At 41.0% G+C, this 26457-nt stretch overlaps 1 protein-coding gene across 2 annotated transcripts in view; it reads right to left on the bottom strand.

Annotated features, from left to right (window-relative positions):
• LIMCH1 (LIM and calponin homology domains 1) overlaps window positions 1–26457 on the bottom strand; it is a 174422-nt gene that overhangs the window by 14074 nt on the left and 133891 nt on the right. For both annotated transcript variants that reach the window (XM_064710318.1, XM_064710319.1), the window contains 12 exons: window positions 25922–26048; window positions 23040–23194; window positions 22451–22850; window positions 18950–19171; window positions 9530–9623; window positions 7033–7199; window positions 6266–6371; window positions 4708–4782; window positions 3988–4016; window positions 2893–2976; window positions 1115–1207; window positions 33–137 (listed from right to left, as the gene is read on the bottom strand). In XM_064710318.1, the coding sequence (XP_064566388.1) occupies window positions 33–137; window positions 1115–1207; window positions 2893–2976; window positions 3988–4016; window positions 4708–4782; window positions 6266–6371; window positions 7033–7199; window positions 9530–9623; window positions 18950–19171; window positions 22451–22850; window positions 23040–23194; window positions 25922–26048 (1657 nt within the window). The remainder of the gene's footprint in view (window positions 1–32; window positions 138–1114; window positions 1208–2892; window positions 2977–3987; window positions 4017–4707; window positions 4783–6265; window positions 6372–7032; window positions 7200–9529; window positions 9624–18949; window positions 19172–22450; window positions 22851–23039; window positions 23195–25921; window positions 26049–26457) is intronic.

Below are 26457 nucleotides of genomic sequence, written 5' to 3'. Positions count from 1 at the left end.
TTCAGTGCCTTACTACTCCATGAGAAACTCACCACTGTCTTGTTTCCTTCAGTGGTAGAGGAAGAAGAGGAGAGGAGCTCAGCAGAGTTTGAAGAGACAATGAATGGAACTACAGTATCCTCAATTATCTTTCGTTCCTGAAGAAAGAGGATCAGGAGAGATGGGGGTTAAAAATACAGAATGTAAACGGTGAACTTATGAAACACACAAGAAAAATAAGATTTGGTTATGTGCCAAATTTAGATGGCTAGATAAGGACTTGTGGCACCAAGAATAATGGTAACACCTCAATTTTTAATTTACTTCAAGGTTTTGCACTTCCATTCCTTTCACCACTGTGATGGAATTTCCAAAACAGGAAAGAATATTTCACTTGCATGGAACTACTGTTTCACAGAGCACAAATATATTAAGTTTAATATAAAAGTATGAAATTACCCTTGGTACATGAGAAACTTATTCTGAAAGTTGAAAACAAATTCTTGTTTAGACCACAAGTATATCCCTCAAGCACAGATGAGAAACCATCCATTTTCATAATGCACAGACAAACTTATAAACCTTTCCCAGTTTCCTTCAGTAATGACCTACATACCACAGAAGAAAACCACTATCCTCTAGATTGTTAATATTTCACAGCTGCAACCTTTGAACATCTTCTGTGGATTATTATTTTTTTTTAAGGACAGTTACAAAATTCCTCCATGATCAAACCCAAGGCAGAGAACAATTTCACCTGGAGTTCCACCAAGCCTAGGCACCAAGTACATGCCAAAATACACAGGGCTCTGGCCCTGCAGGGAAGTCTGAGCGTGCCCAGACACAGCTGTACTGACTCACTCAGACTTGCACAGCAATTAGACACCTCCACCTATGCGGAGGTGCTGAGGATACCTGTCCAAATATTTACATATTTTCCTCAACATCTATGGCAGTGTTTAAGAGAAACAGTCCTCCTCAAAATTCAGCCTTGAAGAGGATTTTCATTAATTAATTTAGGTATGGGATGATTTTTTTTGTTGCTTTTGCACCCATAAGTGGGTGCATTTAAATACACACACACAAAAAAAAAAAAATAGCCCCAAAAAACAACCTCCTCCTTTGAGCCTTATACCTCCTCATAGTATCTACGTTCCTCCTCTTCAACTTCTCTCTGGGCCTTTTCCCATTCCTCTTTCAGCTTGTACTGCTCCTTCTGATACTTCTCCTGTACATGGATACAAATGCAGGTAAATTCAGAGCACTCAGTATTAAGAGCAAATTCTGTAGTATCCCCACAGTAAAAATGAATTTGCTAAGAGTAGTTTAATCAGAAATAGGATTAAATAAAAGGATAAAAGGATCTTAAGGATAAAAGGATAAAAATTGGAAACATCCACGTGTGTCAAAAAAAGCGCTTCTTCTTCACTTTGCCCATTTTTTTCTAGGACTTACATTTAACACCTTCAAACTTCAAGGAACTTTTGACACATTAGAAGTAGTTTAATTTCTTAGAGTTCTGAAAATCTTTCATTGGAAATTAAGTTTATGCTAAAAATATTAATAATTTCTTGTTTATCTTACTGTATTAAGTTTCAAAAATGTTTCACAGACCCTGAAACACTGAGACAATGGTTGTATATTAAAAACTTCAGCAAAGTAGCATATAAATAAGCAGGTTTTGCAGATACCAAGACTAATTTAAGAGAAATGCCATTAACTCTAATCTAAGAGATATGCCAATACAATTTAATGAATGATGAATAACTATGCAAGTTTAAGAGATAAAGAGTGTGCAAAGCTTTGAAGAGAGTAAGATTATAATTAGCTAAATAGCTTATTTTCTTCCTTGAAGGCATGATTTCTTAAGAATTGTTTTCACAGAGTTTTGCGCAAAAAAATATCTCAAAGAGGTGTTTAAAATTGTTTGCCAGAGCTGGTTTGAATATGGAGAGGAATGGTGACTTCCACTTCCCTCTTACACCAGTTGCAACATCTGTTCAGATTGGTAACCACATCTGCCTATTCCAGAAAATAAGCATTTACTATCGAGAGAGTACCTCCATGTGCCAGAAAAATTATTATGAGAATTTTACACTATTTTAAGAGGTGCAAAATTAGACTATCTCAAGAAAGCATAGAGATACAAAAGTCCTACTTAAGGGGTTAAAAGACCCCATTTTATTATTCTCCTTCCTTGGACAGTTGTTTGCTCTTCTGTTACATGCAACAAAGATGTGATTTCTTTGGGATCAAAGCTAGTCACAGTTTCAAAAGACACTCCTGACTGACTGGGAGATTCAGGTTCTCACGTCCACTGCATTTCTTTCCACTAGGACACAAACCTAGAAATTTTAGAGTTTACTGTACCACTAGACAAAACTAATGGTTGTTTTGAAGATATTTCCCTCTCTTACAAAACCCCCTCAAACCCAAGTCCTTTCATGTCCAAATTTAGCTTGGTATTTTCCAAGAAGAACCTGTGAACAAAGCAGAATCCTATGAAAAGCTATTAAGACCATAACTTTAAAGAAGAGTTAAAAAGAAAGCATCAGGATTAGGAAATTGTCAGTCTTGACAAAGAAGCTCCAAGAAGTTAAGAGTTTTGCAGTCTGTGCTCAGTATAATTTAAATATAATTGAGGACCAACACATTCAGTTTAGCTGTGCACTGGATTGCAGGACCAAGTCCTTTTGGTCTTTCCATGAATGTGGGTAAGGGAGACATGCGAGTGCCTAAACCACACAGAACATGTGTGTGCGTGTGTGCGCGCGCTCATTTATCACTCAACTGCCACAGAATTTGCTCAAGCATACACAGAGGACATAGAAAACACAAAATGCTCAACTTTTGTCCAAAGGGACAATTCAACAGCTGAACCACACAGTGGAAGACACACAGTTTCTTCCCTACCTGAAGCAAGCGCTCTTGCTCGTGCTGCCACCTTTCCTGGCGCTTGCGCTCTTCTTCTGGATCCCAGGACCAAAAGTTGAAACGCTTAAGTGAAGGAAAACCAAGCTATTAGACTGTGACACTGCACTTCACATGGCCACCACAGAAAACTGCACTGGGCCTGATTAAACCTGGCCAATGATGTGACAGTGGGAAATTGGGAACTAGATAAGGGTTCTCTCAGGTAGCAGACAATATTCTTAGCTTCAGTGAAACTTGGGATTGCCCATTAGTAGACACATGATAAAAAATCATTTGGTTTGCAAAGAAAGTCTTGGGAAACTTCAACTGAAAGGAGGAAAAAGGTCTTAAAGCAAGCTCTAAGCATCACTGAACAGAGTCACCTCCAGGGACTCAAATTTAAAGAACGTATATATTTTGCTTCTCTATAATCTTCTTTACAACATGAAAAGCAATTTTAGGTTGCAAAAAATATCCTCTCATTTTATATCTGCCAGCAAAACAGCCTATAGCCTTGCTTTGAATTTTTATTCATAATTAAATAAATCCTCAGGCTTCACTAAGGATCCTATCACATAATATACTTAAAATCTTTGTAATCAAGGGCAACTTCAGATACTTCCTGTCATATCCCTTTCCACTATAAGCAGTATTTGAATCTCATAGGAAGAGATTACGTCTATTTCTATATGGCAAACAGAATGTGAAATACTGTGTACTTCAGAGTAGCATTTTTTGTCTGTTGGGTTTTTTTGTTTCATTGAGGAAACAGTACAATTGTGAAGTCCTTTCATTTCTATGCATTAAAATACAATGGATAATTTAGAATTACATCTTATTTAGAGATTCTGAAGCTTTAGTGGCTCCAGCAACCAAATACTGTATAGCTATCTCCAGATTTATATCTGGATTCAGATATCTCTGAATTCCAGATTCAGACAATACCTTGATTTGGGTTGTACTTTTCTTCTTACATGTCCATGAGAAAATGTTCTCATTCTGATTTAGGGATGTTACAAGAGAGTTTGCATAAAAAAATAATTTCTGCTAAACACAAATCACTAAACCAAATAATAATGCAAAAAAGGTACTCACATTCGATTTATCACCAGTATCAGAATCAGCTAGTAAAAAAAAAAACAGAACAAGGAAAGATTAAATTTAGCATAGCAAAATTTCCTCAGCCTGTAAATAAATCTACATTATATCTGTATGTTAGTTTCCTATTTACTCCCACAACCAAGTGCAAGGACTAATTGCAAGCGAATAAATCAGAAAACCAGATTATACCCATCACCAACAAAACTACTTTTTATCTGGGTTTAAAGGAGCACAATAACTAATATCAGGTTCTACTCTACCACTAGCTAATGCCATCTACTTCTGACCACAGATGTTAGCAGTGTTCAGACACTGAGTCTTACCTACCTTGATCTACTTTTCCCTTCGTGATTCAGTGCAAGGAAGGAAAAAGTACAGCAATGCTAAAAGAATGGGACTACACTACTCAAGAGCCACAGTTACGAAGAGAACCATTGCCATTTTCTATCCAAATATCTTTGAAAATTAAACCGATTAAAAGAAATTAAGACAAAGGTATTTATAGGCAAGGGATTTCTTTTGGGTGCCTGAAACCAGAGCATCGCAACAATGTGCAACCCAACAGCTCTTTGTCAACTGTGCAGCAGGGATAGATATTTTCTACGAAAGCGAGAGGTAGAACAGGTTGTGATGAGCTTTCAGCCCAGCCCGTGTCTGAAGACACCTGTGGCTGGAGAGCAGAAGGGCTGGAGCTGCTCCCAGCTCTGCGTTTACCTGACTGCGAGAAAAACTGCGAGCGCCGCCAGTGGTTGCGGACCCTTAGCGGAACCAGGGCCCCGCGGGGCAGCTCTGCAGGCGAGGGCACGGAGACAAAACAGAAACAGCGCGGTGAAAAGGTGAGGACACGCTCTCAGACCCGAGCCTCCTTGGCCACAAGAGGGATTGGTCTACAGTTGCCTTGGTCCACGGCAGCTAATTTACTATGGACCTGAAGATCACACGGACTGTGGGTATTTAAATAGGACTTTTGCAACATGGTGCCTGAACTTACGTGAGAGCTCAAGCACGCTGATGCAAGGGCAGCCACCCTTTTGAGCCTTTGCATGGTGCTTGCATTCATTCCAATTGCAGATACAGGTTTTAATGCATTTTGTGAGCCTTTCAGTGCTCTATTTGCTGTGAACACTAGAGTGCAGCCAAGTGTTTCAGCACCAGTCAGAAAACTGACAAGGCAAGAGACCTACAACCTTTTACTTGCTATTTGGTTTGATTTGCTTAACATAAAATGATATTGGTCTCAAAGTCTGCTGGGGTAGCACCTACCCACTAGAAACATGTGAGAATTCCATTTCTTTTCAGACAATCACAGAGTGGTTTGGGTTGGAATGAACCTTAAAGATCATCTAGTTTCAATTCCCCCTGTCACGGGCTGGGACAGTTTCCACTGGATCAGATTGCTCAAAGCTTCATCCAGACTAGCTCTGAAGGCTTCCAAGGGATGGGGCAGCTACAACTTCTCTGTGCAACTCATCATAATGAATTTCTTCCTGATACCTAGTCTAAATCTACCCTCTTTCAGGCTAAAGTTTTTATTCCTTGTCCTATCACTATATGGCTTTGCAAAAAGTCCCTCTTCAGTTTTTTCAAAGTGAATCACCTTCAGTGGTTTTAACCTTGAAAACATTAGGCTAATCAATATATTACCTATATATTAACAATCTAGGAAGTTCTTATGGGGAAAAAAACCTCAGTTGATTTTTCTCTTTTTCTTCCACAATACCTACACATATGCATATTTAAAATAAATATAAAATCAAACTACTAAACATTATCAGTCTGAAGCAAAAATTTGTCATGAAAGCAAGGAAAAAGGTTCTGCATTGCAAGAACTTGTGTTGGGCAGTGGTCAAATTCAAGAATGTGGTCAGATATGTGTATTGTTCATCTATAAAGAGGAGCTCCACAAGAGCAGCTGAGTGCAAGATTTATCTCCATAAAATTTTATTGTGAGATAAATCCAATTGTTAAGTCATTATCATCTGTGAGCAGCAGTATGTAATACTCATTGACATAATATAGCCTTTAGGGCTAGGCCAGGTAAATGCAAGACAGAGATCTCTCTCTGCTATGTCAAATTTCTGCTGTTGTATTTAAGAGGAATAGCCAGAAGAATCCTTTCATCACAGAAGCCACACTACCAATATCAGTCAATGAAACTAGAAAATTACTGTTTTAGCTCCAAAACCCTTCCAAGTCATTAGGCACCTCTCCCTGAACACCACATGCCCATATTCAGCTGGCTGGCTGAGTTTTCCAAATGCTTTTTGCTCACCTTGTAGACCAGAGTTATGCAGAGTAACTTGGCTGGTTTCAGGTAGTTTCTTTAAAAATGGCAGCACTAGACTCCCCTTTTCTTCCAGGGCTTTTGTTTTAGTCACCTGTTCAGACATTTGGGAGCAGAAAACAGCATTAAAAAAGCAACAGGTTCCATCAAATGTCAGTTTAAAGCCTTTCTACTTATTTTCTGAAGCAACATTATCAAAGATGAAGCCTCTATCTCCAGAATGACAACAGGGAGTTGCAGTATTGAAGTCCTATAAGTAACTGGTAGCTGTTTCCTATTGACATTCCCACTGCCCTGCACATCAGTCCTCTAACACCATCTGACTAACCAACACCTAACTTACCTGAAAGAGCAGCATGGTGACAGCTGCTTGCTACCTCTGCCACCACGGGCACCTGTTCAGCACTTCAAGAGGACTAAGAGGATAAGCTCCACTGTCTGCACCACCTGGATACTCTGCCCTCCCAACAGCTGGGGACTGGGGTTTGTAAGTGAAATTCTCATTTCCAGTCCCATCAGTTAACAGGTTCAAACACTACAAGCAGACACTATGGAGTTCCTTTTGAGGAGGAACTCTGATGACCACATGATTTGGCAGCTGAAACCATCCTTCAGGGTCATGTTTTGAATGAACTCCTGAAGTGACATTTTATGGAGAAAAATACCAATTTGCACAATAAGCATTTTTGTGTAAGATATTTTTCTTTCTTTTTTCTTTTTTTTTCCTACTCCCTCTTTTTCTTGCCTGTACATACCTCCTGTGTAGGAAGAACCTCTGCTTCCTTCTGCTGCTCTATTTCAGCTTTCTTCACATCTTTCTTGCTTGAAGCAGTTTCCTCTGAAGAGACAGGACTGGGAAGAAATTCTAGTCTCTTCACAACAGGGCTGGAACAAGCTGCAGTTGACTTGAATTGCTTTTGATCTAAACCAAATCCACACATACAAGAGATAATGTTGCAAATAAAACATGCCTGTTTCCTACAATCCAATTTCTTACTGGATGTACTGTAAGCCCATTTACTGGATGTTTTGAAAAAATAAACTTTTTTCTTCAACACGGGAAAAATTAATCTCTCAGAGAAGACAAGACTGAAAAAATGAAATTCACCTATTAAAATTTATGTGCTTACACTTGACTTGGACATCATGGGACACCCTTCATGGTCAACAAAACCAGAAAATCCTCGGGGAAGAGTCACACAAACTTTTATTTGAGGCACTCCTCTGGTTGAGATGAGCTGTAACCCACAATTGGCCTACTGAGCTAAGATTTCTTGACTGAAGTTATGTGATGAATCCTACCCTAAGATGTTACAGAGATAAGCAGCTATATGACCTGATGTCACTGTCAGCACTGGAAGATATTTCAGCTTGCCTATTTTCACTAAACCTACCACTTCCACTGACAATCAGTTAAGCATCAGACAACAAACAAACTGCTAACAGGCAGCCTTGGGCTGGAATAACCAAAATGTCATCTAATTCTTAAAGAAACCCAGCAAGCTGATGCTGGTTTCTGGGAGAAGAGCCTAGAAGCACACAGGTATACAGCTGTGACAGCTGAACTGCTGAGAGCTGATACCACCACTGGAAGCAGAGCAGTCACAGCATCTCAGGCACTGAAAAAGCACCCAGACATCTCTCCAACCTCCTCAAGGAGAAACTTCAGATCCTGTCCCCTTTCCAACCACAGCAGCACTGGCAGCTTCTGAATACCTCTTTGACAGGCTGGGAGAGTAAGCTAAGAAAGAGATGCAGCTCACAACTCCACTAAGAATGTGGACACACACAGCAGAGACAAGAGCTGCTGCTGCTGCCAAGGCAGATGCACCCTCCTCTGGAGCCGTTCCTCCACCATTAGAGGCAGAGGGGCCACAGCATGGAAGTGTTTGGCTTGCTCTGAACAGCAGAGGAGGTTGTTTACAAGAAGTTCACACAGTTTGGACCCCACTCATCCCTCCAAAGCAGACATAATGAAAACTCCATGTTACTCTATCATTTTGATTTTTGCAATGCTGTGTCAGTTTCCCTTGCCAGACAATACTAAAATTTGCTGTCAGTACTTAAGGTTTAGCATTTCTGGCAGCTGGGGAGCTGAAGCCAAGATGGCTTTGTGATTTGTAGACAGCACCAGCTCATCACTGTTGACTTTTAGAAGAGAATTTGGTCATTTCATTACAAGATCGCACCTTCTACATTACCTGCCAGATGCAATTGAAATTTGTTAAACTATGTACTTTGGCATGTAGGAGCCAAAGTAATTAAGGCAGCTAATGAGCCCTTGCTAACAGCCCATGTGCTTCTAATCTTTGGGGAATGGTACCTCACTGATGTTTGAGGGCAAAGCTCAATTGTTTAAGTCACATTTATCCTCAACAAATAGGAGCATTATTTTTACATACCAAGTGCAGCCAGAGATCTCATTTAAACACCTACTTGACATAGTACTTTTTACTTACCCATACCAAGCTACACTTTAATAGACATATATTAAAAAATGACCAACAAAAAATACCATGAACTTAGTATAATAGTATACAGCAAATAAAGTGCCTACTCAAAGACAATGTTTCAGAAACACACTTTTGAGGAAAACAGCTTAAAATTCTACCAGCAAATTCCTTTCCTCAGATTAGAAATCATGCATAAAGGCTTTAAGGCAGAAAATTAGAGTTCTGCACAATACTGTCCATTTAAAGCCCCTATGGGGACTGAAGTGCCCCTTCTCACTCTTTCTCCCATTCCTTCATGTCTTGGGGGAAAAAAATGTGTCAAACAGGAACTATTACTGACTGGTATCTTCTGCCCTTGTTGCTTTCTGGTTACAGCAGGCTGTGGCACTGGCTTTTCAGGTGCACAGATGGCCAAGTGGACAACTCAGGTGTATAACTTCAAGCACAGAATGACAGAACAGCCCAGGCTGGAAAGGACCTCAACAGACCAGCTAGTCCCAGCTTTTGTGGGAAAGGGAGCCTAGAGGAGATTCTTTAGCACCCTGTCCAGCTGCACCTGAAAAAACACCGGCCACAGGGGTTCTAACACATCCCTTGGGAGGCTGCTACAGTGAATGACTGTTCTGACAGCATACAATTTCATTTTGTGTCAAGACTACAGACATTTGCAGCATTTTCTAATGAGCCCTGTTGGTGCTGCTGGTGATGCTCCTAGCAGATTTCTGCCAAAAGGTGGGCTTCAACCTGGGCCCATAAGTGAGGAAGAGCAAGGGCAGGGTGAGGGCAGCAGCACACCCACCTGGGGACGGGCACTCCGGGCAGGCAGGTGTCACACTGCTGGGGCTGGGCTCAGCTTGCAGGCTGTCAGCTCCATCCAGTTCCACTGGGGAGGCCTGGAGAGAGGAACACAGCATGGAGTGAGTACAGTGGAAATAAAAGCATGTGCCTGTTCCTCAAGGCAGTGCTTGCTGCTCCTTTGTAGTGTATTCAAACCACACAATGGAGCACACCATCAGTGTGGAGCTCAGCAGGCCGCTGGGGAGAATGTTTCAGAGCAATATGTGCCCGTTCTGGTATTGAATGGCTGTGCTTTAATCTCCTTTTCAAATTCCTCATCATCAGCCATTAATGTGGTTGGTTTGGAATAGCTCCTACAAGCTTTTAAAACTGTAGGATATCTTGGATTGTGTTAGCTGGAGATAAGCACACATTTCACCCCTAGCTTCCCCTTCCAGAATAACACACAAATATATACATTAGTGAACAGATAGCACACACTAGGGTTTGGAAAGTGGCAAAGTAATGAAATACTTCCTTTATTTCACGGTTGTCTAAACAATCTGTTATCTGAAGGGAAAAGCCAGAGTTTGTATTAAAGGTAATGAAATACTTGAAACACTATTAAGAGAGGACTGAAAAAATATGGTGAGACCATATCAAGCCAATAATTCAAATGCCTTTGAAAAGCAAGCTTCCTGACCTGGACAGGGCTGTTGCAAAGTTAAAACTACACTGTCAAAACAAGGGTAACATTTCAGCTGATCTATTCGGCAGCTTCCACCATATGTCTGCTTTTCCAGAAGGCAAATCAAGAAAATCTGCCACTGCCGATAGCTTGTGCTTCTAATGCATCCAAGATCTAGAAAATGGCACATTCAATGGAGGAAAATAAAAAATGCAGACTAATTTTTGAAATAAAAAGTAATATATTTCAGAAATAGCCTACTGTATACTCTCTTTCCTCCCACTCCTCCATCTTCTTACCAGCTGCAAAGGAGGAAATCTGATCAAGTTTCCTCTTTTCTGCAGGCAGGAATCAACCCTCATGTTATGTATGTATCCTGTTTCCTACCCCTGCAGGCCCTCATGAGGCTATGGCCCCTTATCTGAACATGCCCCATGAAAAGAGAGCCTGGGCTCTCACAGCTCCATAATCGCAGACATCTGCTGGCAATGCCAACAGGATGTCAACACCTGTGGACACACCAACAAAGCTCCAGGGAACTTTACTGCTGGCAAAGCTTGTGAATCCCTGCCTCATCTCCTCTCTGGAGGGAGACACACTCTCAAGAGGGGCAGGCACACATCTAGGAAGATGCCCTGCAAGAAAAAGCTGGTGTGGGGCCATGGGCAGGGCCAGTGACCCAGGCAAGCCCAGCAGGCAGCCAGCAGTGCTGGGAACAAGAGCAGGGTCCTGCAGCTCAAGGGCTGTGCTGCCACCTCTCAGCAGGACAGGCGCCAGATCACAGCCACGAGCCTCTCGAGGCGGCAGCGCCTGCTGGGGCTGGCTGCCTGCCATCCTCCTCACTGCCACCACCTTCCAGGGCACCCTCACCCCTGCCACCCTCAGCCTCTGCCCCAGGCAAGACATGGAGACACATCTCCACCTGCCTAAAAGCAGTTCTTGAACTGGACGGGGCAGAAAGTGAAATAGAGTCTCCAAAAAGGTAACATGGAAAGTTTCAGGACTTCCTCTCTACCATGTCCACCTGTGAATGCATCTCTACCAAAAGTGAGGAAAGCACAGACCTCTCCCTCCATGTCTCACATACTCCCAGGTCACTGGAAATGAGGCACAGGCTAAAACACAGCCCCAGAGAAATGCTCCAAAGACTGCAAGTGCCGTGCCCAGAGGTTTATCTCTTGCCACTTAGTTGCTCATTTCCGCCATATAACCCACCTCTCTATCCTCCAGTCCTTCTGGATGCCAGCCTGGTGTGTCACTGAGAGTTTTCATCGCAAAAGCCCCAGCAGAATTCTACTGCAACTAAAGAAAATTTCCCCTTCAGCCTCAGTTCTGGCTCCTGATGCAACAGTGGCCAGGGGAAAAGCTACAGGAAATGCTTGCCAACCTTGCTTAAAGCAGAAACAAGTATTTCTTTTCTGTAGGCTAGCCAGATAGGTTGTGCCATCTCTGGCCTCAGAAGTTTTCAAGATTTGAATGATCAAGCCCTTGGCAGCCTGTTCTGGTCGCATATCTGTTTTGAGCAGAAGACTCAGCTAGAGACCTACAACCTGAATTATGTCATTCTACAACCTACAAAACTCTGTTAAACCTAAACAAATGGCTATTATTGAGAGCTCAGGATTTGCCCTAAACAACGTAGTTTTCACATGGAAAAGCAAGGGGATCCACACTCACTGGTCCAAACCATAAGCCTCCCAAATAAATTGTTTGTAGATTTCAATTATTAGTATTTAGATTGACAATATTTTTGGTAAAACAGTGAAATTCACCCTTCACTCTCAAACAGGAACTGTCCAAATCTAAAAATTAAAATAAATAAGTACATTCAACTTTAATTTCTATGTCAGAGGCTTTAAAGCTAGAAACTGTAATATTCCCAGAGCCAATACAAAAAGTGTTAAACTACTAAGGAAGTAAATTGCTGATGTCAGCTGCTGCTGGAGAAAGAGCACAGCCACATTGGCCTCTCAGAGGGGCTAAAATTCACTGGTGCTCAGTGAATGCTGCAGTGATGCATGATGCACAGACATGATGCACCTGTATCACCTCTGGACCTGGAGTTACCTCAGGAACCCAAATATGGTGCTGGTGCTGTCGTGCAGCTGTCCTGCACAAGCACAATAACTAAACCTGCCCATAACCTATATCCAGGAGGTTGAATCAGGTACAGACATAAATGTTATTTATAGAAAAAAGAGCTACTGCTTGCTGCAGGAAAACTAACTTTCCAATGGCATGCTGCAGAAGTTCTGTTCCTGCTCACGAGACTTGACTTTTTCTCCTCCCTCTGCTGAGCAATTAAATAGTAGTGACATACAGCTAAAAATATAAAACTGATTAATAACTAATTTATAAAAAAATTAAGTCAACTTCACTTGGGAACTCTCTTATTTCCACTAAATTTAATTCTATTTATAACACCAAATTAATGTAGTATTATCTAGTATTTTATCCGCAGGCATACGATACACTTAAGAAAATTCTTGTGCTGATACAATTGATAAAATCTCTTTTTTACCACAGACTATCATGCTTCACATCTCATAAATATTTGTAATCAAATGATGATGTTATCACTGAACACAACAAATAGGTGTACAAATATTTCATTACACCTAGGAGGACTGTATTTTGACTAAAGACTCAGTAACCTAGTGAGTGACACTTCTGAGGTGCTTCAGTTCTGTGTGGAGCTCTCATGCCTTGGGATTGATGGACTGATGCAGCCTCTCAGCACCCTTCTGTCATTTGTGTTTGTGTGGGCAGGGGTCTCTTTCTGCAGGGCAACAGAGCCATTCCAAACACAGGCTCTGCTGAGAGGGAAGGTCACAAACACCACCACAGGCAATGAAGCCTGCAAGAGGAGTAAGGAAAACCTCAGTGCGTGGGGGCTCTGATTATCCCTGCCCACACATCAGCCTGGTGTTGAGACTGTCCTGTTAAAACTTCTATATCCTGAAGAAGGCTGACTACTTGGATCTACTTGGATGGGTGTTTTTATTACCCCACGCAATCTGGATGGCCAGGAGTTAAAGTAAGCTTCCCCACTTATGACTTAGCCTTCATTCATGATGGAAAGTTAAATACTGTGATGGCAGCTGTGGTTATGATCACATCAGTACAGAGGACAAAGCAACACCTGTGTTCTGCTAAACAAATTATCCACTTAACAAGGACACAAGCACAAACATATAGTGTTAGCAGCACCTATTAGGCATGAAAATAAATTAGTTCAGTTTGTGAGAGACAGGATTACAGGATTTTAATCACATAAACTAGGGTATCAGTCCAAGTATTTCTTTGATTAAGATTATGCAAGCCAGAAATGGCCATATTGGCTACTGCTGTGGCAGAACTTTACACCCTTAATAAAACCCTAAAAATACAATAACCAGAAATACCTAGCACACAAAGTATCACAACTTCTACAATAATACAAACTCCAAAGGAAGTTATAGTAGAACTTTATTAATTCTTCTTGTAAATTAAATTGAAACATAGCTCAGTTAACACTGCTTGCACACAAAATCATGTGAAATATTGTTACTGTATTTTATATGAAAGCATGACAAAACAAGCTGTCTAGAACCAGTGAGAATGCAGAGATATCAGACAGAATCAGGTTAAAACTACAATTGAAATTCTGTAAAACCATTCAGGAATGAAATTGGTTGCAACACCAATAGCCACATGTAGAAATTGTCTGACAAATCACAAAACTTCTGTGATTCGAATTCTACACATATTACGACTTCAAAATTTTCATACAAAGATTTCCTCATCAAAATTAACGTTGGCAGCTGATGTGAGTGGTAATGATGGCACAACCTTGGGCTGTCACAGCTTGGTTTCTTGCATGCTATGCCAGATATAGTACTACAGCCAAAACACTGCTTTAACAGGTTAAGTCATCTGCCAGCTACATAATGCTATATTCAGGCCAGCTATTTACAACAAAAGATCAGGGTAATCAGTAACCGACAGAGAAGCCTTGAAAATGTTGCAAGAAAGTATACAGTATTCCTGATAGTCATTAGAGCTATTACTGTTCAATTGGGGTGTAAAATTAGCTTCTTTCACTTCTGACAGACAGTGAAAAGTACATGGCTGTCTGAAGGACAGGAGACAGGCAGGTTATGCTCATAACCAAAAGCTGAGCAGAGTTCCCTTCTAGCTGCTTTGATGCTTTGCTGCTTGCACTTCTCATCCTACACCTTTTCCCCTTCAGGTAGTCCAGCCCTCCATGCATCTTTTCATGTGTGGTTCAAGGCAAAGCTGTCAATCTGGAACAGACAGGCTTACCCTACAAGTGTATCTCTTACTGAATCAAAGAACAAAGACTTGTCTTACCGGATATGTACAAACCAGGATTTCAGCCCTGCTCTCCTGTAGCTTGGCCAACAATCCTCAACCACAAGAAAGCTTATACTTTAATCTCAGTTCAATCAGTGATTTTTTCAACATGAAGGAGAGTGTTACTTGGATATAGAAAACAAATGCATTTTGTGCCAAGCGTGCAGTGAGTACAAATGGACAAGTTTAAGCTAGCTATAGAAAAAATAAAAGAAAGCTGTCTCTCCCCACCACCACCACTTCACCCTGATCTTTTTTAGGTTGCTGCCTATATTTATTTTTTTGGTTGATCAGAGCAAAGTTATAGTTAGAGCTATAGGAAGCCAATAATTTCTATGTGCTTGCATAAAGATTGGTTAAAATAAAGTGATGTTACTTACTTACTGACAAACTGATTCCCCTACACTAAAATCTGCACAAACACCATTCTGAAACAAAATATTTACTTTGCCAACTTTTGATTCAAAGAGCTAGTGGTCACAACTTCTCCACTATTCTGTAAAATGGGAAAAAAACACAGCCTAAATGGCTGACAGGTAGGACCAGTATGAGGAGATAATTTTCACATTATTGCTGGTATTGCCATTGATTGATCAGTCTTTGGGCTTGTGCCCCAGTTTTTCCAACTGCATTGAGAGGTATAGGTATGCTTTACCTACCACCCCTCTTAGCACCACATTGCTCCACAAACACCAGTGGGATATTTTCCTCCTGTTTGTAGGTCAAGTTTATCCTTTTTTAGACTTCAATCATAGGCAAAATTCCATAAGCTACTTTAAGCAAAGGTATCTTGTAAAATCACTTATATACTACCTATACTCTACCTAATACTCTAGAGATGTAAGTATATTTTTTAATAATATTTTTCTTTACTGTCCTGCTCACCTGCTGCAGGTTTTTGCATCTCATTTCATAGTAGATTTAGGCAGGATGTACACGTTTCCCAGTCAGTCTCTGGTTGTGAACATTATTCCATACACATACAGATGGGGTCCTTCTCTTCTCAAAAAGACAACTGACACTGAGGTTTCACTCAGAGGAAATGATCTCTGCACTTCCCTAGCTCCCCAAAAGCCTCAACAGTGTTAGTGTTTTAAGTGGTGCAACTTAAATAAACTTCAGGCCAAAAGCACTGTTGGAGTACAGTTGTAGAGCATCTTCCCCTGTTGCAGACAATGCCTGAGGACAGCCAGACAGATGCAAACTGGGACTACAGAAGGGACTTCAAAGGGAAGCCTGCCAGGCTGAGAGAAGACAGAACAAGTCCGTTTGACAAATGAACTGAAACAGCAGGGAGCAGCCCTACAAGGGATGGAGGAGGAGGAAGGGGCATGTAAAGAACAGGAACAGAATCAGAAGGGGAGGACAGGAATGTCATAGGTAAGGTGTATATGAAAATAAATATATATTTGACAAAAGAGACTTGGAGTAAAAAATGAATGAATAAAACACAAAACCAACCCAAATCTACAAACAACTAGAGAGGGAAAAAACAAACCTCTGACTCATCATTTCTCAACAGAACTATTGCCTGTGAATCTTATTCAAAGCCTGGGAAGGACACAGCTAACAAGAACTGAATCAATAAAATATACAAATAAACACAGCGTAAGCAAGTTTAGAAATGGCTTTGAAAATGTGCTTAATTTGAAGCAGTTTTCTCAAGGCAAAAGAGCTTCAGTAATTTCTTCCACTCTAAACAGCTCTTCTTCATCTCAGCTGCTTTTCTACGCCTGTTTCTGTCATCTTCTCTTCCTCTTCTGGAATGTCAGAAGGGTTAAGCATCAGAGAAAACCTACAGCCCTGTTTTCTCCTTGTGGGAGGTGACAGTGGAGGCTTTCAGAAGGCTTCCTTACTTCTAAGAATGTGTAGCTTGGAAGTCCCATCCCTGGAGCAAACATCAAACCTCTTTTTCCCTTCTGGAATGCTGACAGTGACAGCTAGATGCAGTATCCTACTGATCAAGAGGTCTTGTTTTACAGGGAGTGGAACAATCTTATCTTTCCTAATCTGGATTCCCAACCTTCCAGGAGGGGTGATATCCTTCAGAGAGCAGTTTAGCCTTTCTGGGTCTGCAGATGAGGCTGACATGGTTGTGTTAGTTGTCCCAAGTCCGAAGTAAAATAAGTACAGGGAGAAGGCTGAGTGAAGTGAGTCCAGTGCAGCTGCCCAGTTCTTGCACATAAGGCCCCAGACCAATCACATCCATACCAAGGGGTCTATAGCAGTGCTCGTCTGTGTCCCAAGACCCCAGTGAAGAACCCAAACATCAGTACCATGTCCCATCTCTGTAACCTTGCATCTAAGCCCTTTCCATCAACAAACCAAGGCTCTCCTGTATGCTTAATAGCTAAGTTACTGCCCATGCCTTAGTCTGAGGCATGGAGACCTGTAAAATTAAAAAGAAGCATCTGGGTAAAGAGAAGTAAACATCCAGAATAAACAGAACCTGAAATCTTATTTTAGGCTGGCAAATTCCCTTCCAGCCACAGGCAGATCTCCTTGTCTTCTCTCTTATCACATTCAGTGCATTCCACCTGTCTTCTCACAGAAGATCCTCCTCAAAGCAGTCTGCTCTCCTTCCTCTGTCCCTGACATGCTTAATACACATACCTTTGCTGAAAGCTGAAGTGCCAGGAGTAATTACAATGATTTGCACTACCCTACAGTCACATTGCTTATGGAATTGTGAGGCTAGTGATATAAAATCTGTAGTTAGAGCATGGACACTGTCACTAGCATCATTTTGGTGCACACTCATTCTCTCTTGTAGGCTTCATCATTAAGTGCATTCAAGATGACAAACCAGGAGCTATTCTGTAAATGTCAAGAGTCACAAGGAATCTGAGGAGTCAAACTCTTCTGCTGCCTTTGCTGGTAAGACCACAAGAGCTAAGAATTGGAAGGAGAAACCAGACACAGAAATTTGAATTTGTATTCAGCTGGCCATATCATCCTCAAAGCTGTAGAAAGGGGAGGATGATAGGACATCAAAAGATACAACCACACTCAAGAACTAACAGTGACTTCTGCTGTTGAGTTTCCTCATAACTCTAACTAGGCCTGAAAATCCTTAAAAAGGAGACCTTAATATTTTCACTTCACTGCTTTTCAGATTGTCATTGAGCTTCTAATCTCCAGCAAGATGAGGTTCTCCTCTATTCTCCAAACACTCCCATTACCTGCTCTCCTGTACCAGATGCAATGCTTACCTGGCTTTTCCCTCACAGCCGAACTGTTGTGACAGCAGCAGCCTCAGTCCTGCCCTCCCTGTAAATCATTCACTTTTGACTCAATACCAGCTCCCTCGACAGAATCACTTCAGTTCCCATGATTGCTGCAGGCTCCATGATTTGGTCCATAGCTAGAGACTGGCATTAGGCAGGGGAGTAAAACACAAACCCTTTCTCATGAATGAGCTATCATGCCCCAGGACAGATCTCTGCCTGCTCCCTGTTATCTATCTGCCTAATGCTTGGATGAAATCTGAGATGAAAGAAAAAATTATCATACTCCAACTCTCACCACATCTCCAATTCTCTTTGTTGTTACACAGGAAAAAAAATTGTGAGAATTCCCTCTGCTCTCACTTGCTTGCAGCCCTTTTACATGCTCTCTTTCCAATTCTCTCCTTATTTCTTGTTTTGTTTTTACTATCTACTTTTATTACAGTTTTGTGGCATCTAGATGCCTGCTGCGATATGCTGTAGTTTTACTCCCGCCTTTTTCTCTGGGGAAGAGGGGGAGAGAAAGATGAAAAGGTGAAATTAATTTGTTTCTCTGATAAGGCAGTTAAGAAGCATGTTGGCCCCTCTGAGCATTTCAATAGCTTATCCCCTTTTCTAATGTTTCTGAGAGAGGAATGAAAACCAAATGTTCAGAACTGCCAGCACATCCACATCCTCTTTTGAAAACTGAAAACTGAGACTAATTATAATGGCTCACACAGTCCAATTATGTTGCTGATCTAATCAGCTTACATTAGGAGAAGCGCTGAATAAACCTGCACAACGGCTGGGACACTGAATCAATTTCTCCCTGGCCCAGCACATTTAAAGCATGCTTATCAGCTACATGGCATTTGGAAAATAAAGCCCAAAACAACAACAAAAATGAAAAAGACAAAAGAAAAAAAACCTCCAAAATCCCTCCACCAGCGGCTGCAAAAAAGTTTTTTTAATTTTACCCTCCTATTTCTCTACCCACATACAAAACGAAGAAGCCTTTAATTTACAAAGGACTTGGGGTTTTGTTTTTAGTTTTTTTTCCTGGTCTGGGCACACCCTTTTGCAATAAGGCAAACAGAGGCACTTGGGTATCATTAGTTAGTGATTAAACACATCATGAGACAGAAAACTGGCACAGAAAATAAGGCTGGTTTGTTCGTGTTGTTCTTACTGTTGGCTCTTTGTGCACACTCTGAGTGGCAGGCCTCTGTAAACTGAGCTCAACACTTGGGGGGTCCTTCTTCAACTCTACCGGGGGCTTGTCCCCTCTGGCTACTCCATCAAATTTCACAGATCTGGTTGGTGAAGGAGTAAATATTACTGTTGTACATTCTTTATCCTTTTCTTCTGTGCCGTTGACATTTTCTCCATTCATGCTGACTTTTCCATCTACCTGCAGAATACAGTTAAATAAATATGCTGAGACAAGTAGCATTCCAAGGAATTTAGGAAATTACGAAGTTCAACATGATACTACAATCATTAACACAGTCTGTGTTATCAGTGAGGGATGAAGCCAAGCACATATTTCATTCAACAGGCCAAAACAGAAAAAGACCCTGTGACCCTAGAGGGCTCATAAACAAAATACAGGCACAAGGAAATAATTTTTCTGGATTTCCTGGTTTCCCACATTCCATTCTCCCTGTAACATACAGACACCCTTTGTAGGCATCACAGATCAAAGAATGTCTAAAAAAAAAATCAATATTTATGTTAAATTCAGACCAAATCTGCTGGGTTTTACATTGCCTTATGCAAGAGCTAAGCAGGTTCTCCAGGACTAATTATGCTGATGAACTGCTTATGTACCTCAATGACCTCACCACCAGTATTAGCAGTCTGTACTTGTTTGACGCACTGTCGTATGCACTTTGAAGGGACAGGAGAAGCAGAGTTCATCTACTTGTTTCTTTATTATTCATAACAGGGAATCAAGGCACCAGCAAATAAAACTGGCCATTCCACCCTCTCCATAAGGCAATCAAATAGATAGGTGCTTTCCCAAAAAATTACTTTAGGCAACCTCCTTGAAAAGGAGAGTATGGAAACAGTTTGACTACCTTTTTCTCAGGGCCAAGCTAGCTCCTTGGTGGCCATATACTCCTGCTAAGGAACCTTTAAGCAAAGAAGAAAGTACAAAATATGATTTGGCTTCTTCCTGTGAAATGATACAACTTCTTGGCACTTTTACACTGGGATTTCTGAATGGAGGTGGCATGTAAAGACTCCCTTCAATTTGAAGGGCTCTTTGTAGAAGCATACAAGGGAAGTCTTGCTACAGAGAACTCACTGCCATTTACCTTAAGAGGCCCCAGTTGGAGAGAGACCAGGAGAGGACCATGTCTCAGTACCACCCCACTGCTCCTGCCTGGCCACAGCACAGATGTTTACAGGCTTGTCAGCAGGTATGAGGAGTAAGGAGGGCTTTGCTACTCTGTGCACAGAGATCCTTCCTTACTTACTGAGTGAACAGCTTGGACACCTCAAGAGTGGCACTCCAACTTAGCATATATCATCAGCAGCAGGCTGAGGGCAAACTCCTTCCACTGGCTTCTTGTACATGTGCATCCAGAGGCTTGTTCTTTTATGAGCATGATCAGCTAAGAGGCCATCCTTAGCTCTGCCAGATGGGCAGGAAGGTGGAGGCAGTTAGCCCTTGCACAATCAGCTCCACCACCTGTTTCACTCCTTCTGAGTTTTTCAGATTAAAATGTTCCCTCCCTTTCTACACTGACATCATCCACTTAACATAGTACCTCTCTTGGGGTTTATTTCCAAACACAAGTGGGAGCAGGAACTGAGCCCCAAGTCTTCTGGGACTGTGTGCTGGATTATCTACTAGAGAGGCAGGTTACGAAAAATCTCAAAAATAAAAAGTCCAGGAAAACACTGGCAGGCTGCACCATCCATTTCAGTGTCTCTGTTTAGACTAAGACATTTCTCTATTTATATTAAGGAGGAAAACCAAACGTTTGGATGAACAGGACAGATGCCCTGGCTGAAGAGTTAAACAAACTCTTAGTCCTTTCCTTCTGATCTGGAGGAAGTCAACACATTGTCACCAGATCCAAGAATCATTGACAGGCTGGTGTTTCAAGGGAAAATAATGCTACAACTACATGTGCTAGGGAATAATTCCTACTGAGAAAAATCACATTTTTTCACATCATGTGAACAAGATTCAAACAGATTTTTTTGTGGTGGCTCAGGAGGTGTAGCAGCCTTCACGAGTTAGTTTCTTCCCACATATGTGAATTATATATGCAATAACATTATGGTGATACACACACATATATTGGTCGCCTGATGAAAAAAGGGGCAAGGATCAGAAAAAACCAAAGATCCATGATTCACTGATGTCTAAAAATAAACTCAGGGCATACCAACCAGGGTATAGGAGAAACAGGAATTTTATCAGTTTCTTATTTGAACTAGGAAACATGGTGGGGTGTGGTTTCCACAAGAGCTGGGACAGACTGCAATAAATTATACATCACAGCATACTTTTTTCACTAGCTACAAAGAGCTGACTTATTTTTTAGAAAGTAAACAGCCTGAATATACATGGTAGCAGTGCTACTGGGATATCAGCAGGGCTTCAGGGACCCTTGAATGCCACTTGAAAAGTATGAGCAATGGCAGACAGAAGGGAACCCAAACTCTAGAGACTGGGGGCACCCATGCCAATAGGCTTCACATTGTTCACAACATGACTATTATGAGACTTGGGTAAGCTTCAATTTTGGTACAGGCACTGTGAACAGCAGATATTTTCAAACTTGACTTATTCTGGTCTGTCCTTTTTAATACATCCCAGTTCTTTGCTTTTTCCATCATTGGTTCAGTATCCTACTCTCATTCTCCACAACCACCCAGTCAAAAGACACACTCCTCAGATTTCATATTCTGGTTTCAGAACATTGTTTCCTATTCTTCTCCCATAAATCACAGCTGACTTATTTCCAGCAGCCCTGCTTTCAGCCAAGTTCTCTTACTTCTTTTACTCCCATAGTCTTTGCATGGTTCTTGAGATCCAATGGAGTCACTCTCCCTCTCTCACCATCAATCTTCAGTTACTCTGCTACCCCAGAACCAACCTGCTTCACTGAACCTCCATGCACAACCTAAATCCTGTCTTTATGCCTGTGAGGCAGATTTCCCCACTCAACCTTGGTGAGAAGCATGTTTAAGAGAGAGCACATCTTTGGGCAAGCTGGCTCTTGGCTCTGAAGGAGTAGGCACACATTTGTTTGGGTATGCCAAAAGTCAGACCCCTGACACAAAAGTCAGTTCAGGTCTTGCTTCAAAAATCAGGGCCTCCACACTCCCTGCATTTTGTTCAAAAACAAAAAACATGACCACATACTCTTTTCTAAAAACTTTCTGATTAAATACTTGCTTTTTTCTTAAATTCCTCCTTTCCTGAAACAAATTTAGCCAGAGTTAAAATGACCAGTGTAAATATTTCAGTCTGAAGAGGTCAAGATTCTAAGAAGACTGGTAAACATGAAGAAACCACTAAACCAGAAGCAGCACAGAGCATGAAGCTGAATTTTATATCAGAATGCTGCCACCATTTTCTACATAATTGCATCAAACATATGTTCAGATGACTCAATCAAGATCTCTTTGCCTCCTGGTTGACTTTGGGGCACGTCATGTATCCTACCTTAAAGTTCTTTAAAACTTCCTGTGTATTTTTGGGTTGTGAATAAGGCTTGGGTGTCAACATAGGCACAGCCTTGGAGACATTTTTGCTGGGAGATGTGCGTCCTGTTGAACTGCTGGGCTCTACTTCAGTGGTGGGAACAATGGTTGCTTCAATTGTGGCAGTGAATTTTGGAGCAGGAAGTGACTGTTGCCTTAAATATCTCAGAGGATTTGGGTCTTTCAGTGGGGAATTTGGTTCCACTGAATGGCTTCTTTCTAGGATTTTTGGCATCTGCAAACGCTCAAGGACAGCTTCACTGATAGTGAATCTTTCAGTGTACTGCTGGAGGATGCTCTCAGCCTCCTCCTGTGTCTTTGCATTCTTGTATGCCTCATGAAGCTCCCGCTCCCTTCTCTCTCTGCAAGGAAGACAACACAAGAGAAACCATCACATTAACACTGGAAATCACAGCCATTTCCTCTGCTCCATTAGCATCCTCCCCTCTCCTTCACTCAGGCCTGCAGGCATGGTTGCCCACAGTCACCTATCACCTGTGGAGCACACAGCATTTTCAGACATGCCACTACACTCCAGTAAAACAACGTACTTCTCCTCCACGATTTCTCGGTAGGTTTTGATGCTTTTTCTGCGCTCATTCGTTCCCTCTCCAGCCATTAACCTCTCCATTTTCTTTCTCTCAGCTTCCTTTTTAATCAAATCCTGTGAAGCACTCCTTCGACGACTCTTCCACCGAGCCAGGTCCTGTGAGAGAAGGAAGGCACCTGAATGCAGAGCTGCAAATAGCTAAAAAGTGGCCACAAGTAAAAATGAACCCAGCCAACTGGTTGCAAAACTTGTCCTTGCCTGTGGAATAGGCTCCCATTACCTGCAGACAGCATTGTTTATTTCAATGACAAACGGAAGTCATGCCATAAATGAAAATGTTGCCTGAATTTTCTGCTGATAGCAGGATACAGTAAAGATTTCATAGACTCATTGATTACTTTGTTGTTGGCAGGAAATTTGGCCTAAAAGGACCAGTCAGGACACTCATTTTCACTTGGGCCAACACTAGGGACAAAATCCAGTTCTCCAGGAAAATTAAGTAAAAAGATTATGTTTGGTGAAGAATTTTAATAATCAGACATATGGGAAGCAAAGTTTCATTGGAGGAATGGATGTTGATTCACCATGAGCTACAGCTGCACTGTCTGCCTTGGAGAGCTTATATTTCCAACTCTGCCCTTGCTAAGCTACATGCAAATATGGTTGACTCATGATGTTGGGTTTTTTGGTAGAAAAATCCAGTGTAGCATCCAAATTTAAATTCTTCATCATGGCCACTCTGCATTCCTCTGGATCCAGATGTGAGCAAGAGAGATTAGGGATTGATGTGGCTCATACCTGGCTGGTGTGAGAGATGACAGAGTAAAAAGCCTATGAATTGCAGTCTTTTTGGAATTTGCCTGCCTGAAATTGTGCAGAAGATTGACTGAATCTGCTTCTCTGCCTTTTTTGAAAAACTAGCCTGACACTAAACCAGAGAGTCACAGGAGGTACCTGTTATGGGCCCCTGTGATGTCTTGCATCCTTTATGAATTCACAAATCCTAGAGGATACAGAAGTAAGGTCTTTTTCACAGTACAAGTATTACAGTAAAGAAGTTTTCTAAACTGTAAAATTTCTTTGCAGCCAACTAGCAAAGGAACAAAATTTTACATGTAAAAAGTAACCATTGCAGAAGTTCTGCAAAGAAAAATAACTTCCTAGGAAACTGGAAGGGAACATTTGTCATTAAATTTTCCACATCAGGAGGTTGGCATACAGATTATATTTCAAGCACTCCAACAACTTTTCATTTTAATAAAACCCAGGTATTCATAACACATACTCAATTCAAAGGCTATTTCATTAATTTCATGGTTTCCCAAATATTTTAATTGCATTTTTATTGGTAAACAGCAGAAGGTACTGCAAGCATAACTTCTGTTATGAAAATCAGGAAAAAACATTATCATTTTTAATTTAGCTTAAAACCACAATTTATTGATGTTACACTAAAGAGAATGTTCATTAAAGTATTTCCTCACATGACCTACATATATCAGTCTATAATCCCCTTCATGAAACATAGGCCTATAATTTTCTTCAGTTACCAATTATTCTCATTGAAGTACCAAAGCATTTCTCTATTCAGCTACTTCCACTGCTGTCTATTGTTTAGAAATTAGGTTTTCATTAGCAAATTTTCTAACATAAGCCCTCCTTCTCTTTTCATAACTAAAAACCAGACATGTTTATAATTTCCAGTTCTGATGCTTTAGAATAACAATAATTTAAAGCCCCCTTAAAATTGTTAATTGTTGGCAAATTCATAGCATAGGCATCTAAAATATCAGAGCATGACTCATGTCTCTATAAAGCCCTCAGAATGCCGAGGATGTTCTAATAAAGGCATTTTCAGTGCCTCTTCAGAACTTTCAGTTCATGGTAGAAGGTGCTGAGGGCCTGGAAAACGTAAGAACTTTAGCTCAGAGGATTTTCAATTCAACAGCAGATTTCTCAAACTTCTTGAATGCCTTTGGATTTATTCTTCTCTCTGCTGGGAAATTACAGCTTCCCATACATAAAGACCTTTCAGCTGAAGTCCTTCAGTGTTCTACTAGAAAAAGTCACTTCTTAGCTGTATATTCAATTTGTTTTTAACTTTTCCTTAAATTTTCTACCAAAGACCTCTCTGAGGTGTTTCACAGAAGCTTTCCTTGTAATGAGAAACTACCATACTTGAACAGATGTGCTTTATTGTGTTTTGGGTGATTTTTTCTTAATTAAAAAATATCCCAAATTCCTTGTTTAAAATCAGCCTTTAGGAACAGACAGAATTGAAACTAAAACTCCTTATACTAACTTACCTGCAGATAATTTTTTCTGTTCTTGCTAATTTGCTGCAGACATTGCCAAATGCTTGGACAGCTTAACAAAACACATCAAGGAAAGAGGGTTTGGAAAGGCCTTAAAAACCAAGCAGCGTGTACCTAACATGAAGTGGTATTTGTTTGCTTGGACAAGATGGAAAACATTAACATTTTCTGTATCTATGCAAATTTATTAAAGAAAAGGCTGACCTATTTATTCCCTGTCCTATTTAGTCTTGTATTTGTCACTTTGGCCATTGACTAATTAGAAAATTAGAAGTTGTTAGTTGTTAGAAGTTGTTCTTCCATCTTTTTTACCTAATCACAGTTTCTTTACATTTTCTTTAAAAAGCAAAATACCTGGTGAACAGGCAGAGGGACTGGAAGATGTTGTACTCTTTGATTTACAACAAATTATGAACTTCTATGGTTTTAGCAACAATCCACTGAGAAAAAAACCCCTCTCCTTATTATTTTAAGCACTTGACAGCAAGTGCAGATTTAGCAGGTTGTCCTGTTTTTGCCTGGCTGGCCTCAGTGCCTGCCAGCATTGCAGACAATGTTGTGTACTCACATCTTGCCATCTGGTCTCGTCCTCTTTCAGCTGGTTGTGTATATTCTGCAGCTTCTCATGGCGAGCTTTGCTATGAGGCTGAGACACAGCTTCTTCTTCACATCTCATGTCAAACATGCTCATACTCCTAAAAAAGGGAAAGATAACAACAGGCCCAGTCTTATTTAGAGGCTTATATTCCTTCAGCTTGTAAGAGCTGAAGCCACATGAGGGTGCTACAGCAGAGTCAGTCACCTGCTCTGTTACAAAGCTCCCAAAAGCAGCAGCCCCCAAGTCAGCCTTGTTAGCATCCCTATGGCTCCCACACAGCACTTCAGGCATTACACTCCTCAACTTCCCGTTTTGTTAGTCAACCACAACTTCATATCTCACTAAGAAGCACTACTAATTTCACACTTCCATCAATAGCTCCTAATAAAATCCTTCTATCATTCAGAACATTTTACTTTCTGAAGATTTGTGCCCAATGGGTTTTCAAGATCACTTTGATTTAACACCACAGACAGAATTTTCCATTTCAGGGTAAAAGAAGGCTT

The sequence above is a fragment of the Zonotrichia leucophrys genome, chromosome 4 (genome assembly GCF_028769735.1).
Source record: "Zonotrichia leucophrys gambelii isolate GWCS_2022_RI chromosome 4, RI_Zleu_2.0, whole genome shotgun sequence".
Classification (NCBI taxonomy): domain Eukaryota; kingdom Metazoa; phylum Chordata; class Aves; order Passeriformes; family Passerellidae; genus Zonotrichia; species Zonotrichia leucophrys.
Note: the sequence above shows the minus strand (reverse complement) of the source record. Positions and strands in the feature narration are given on the sequence as shown.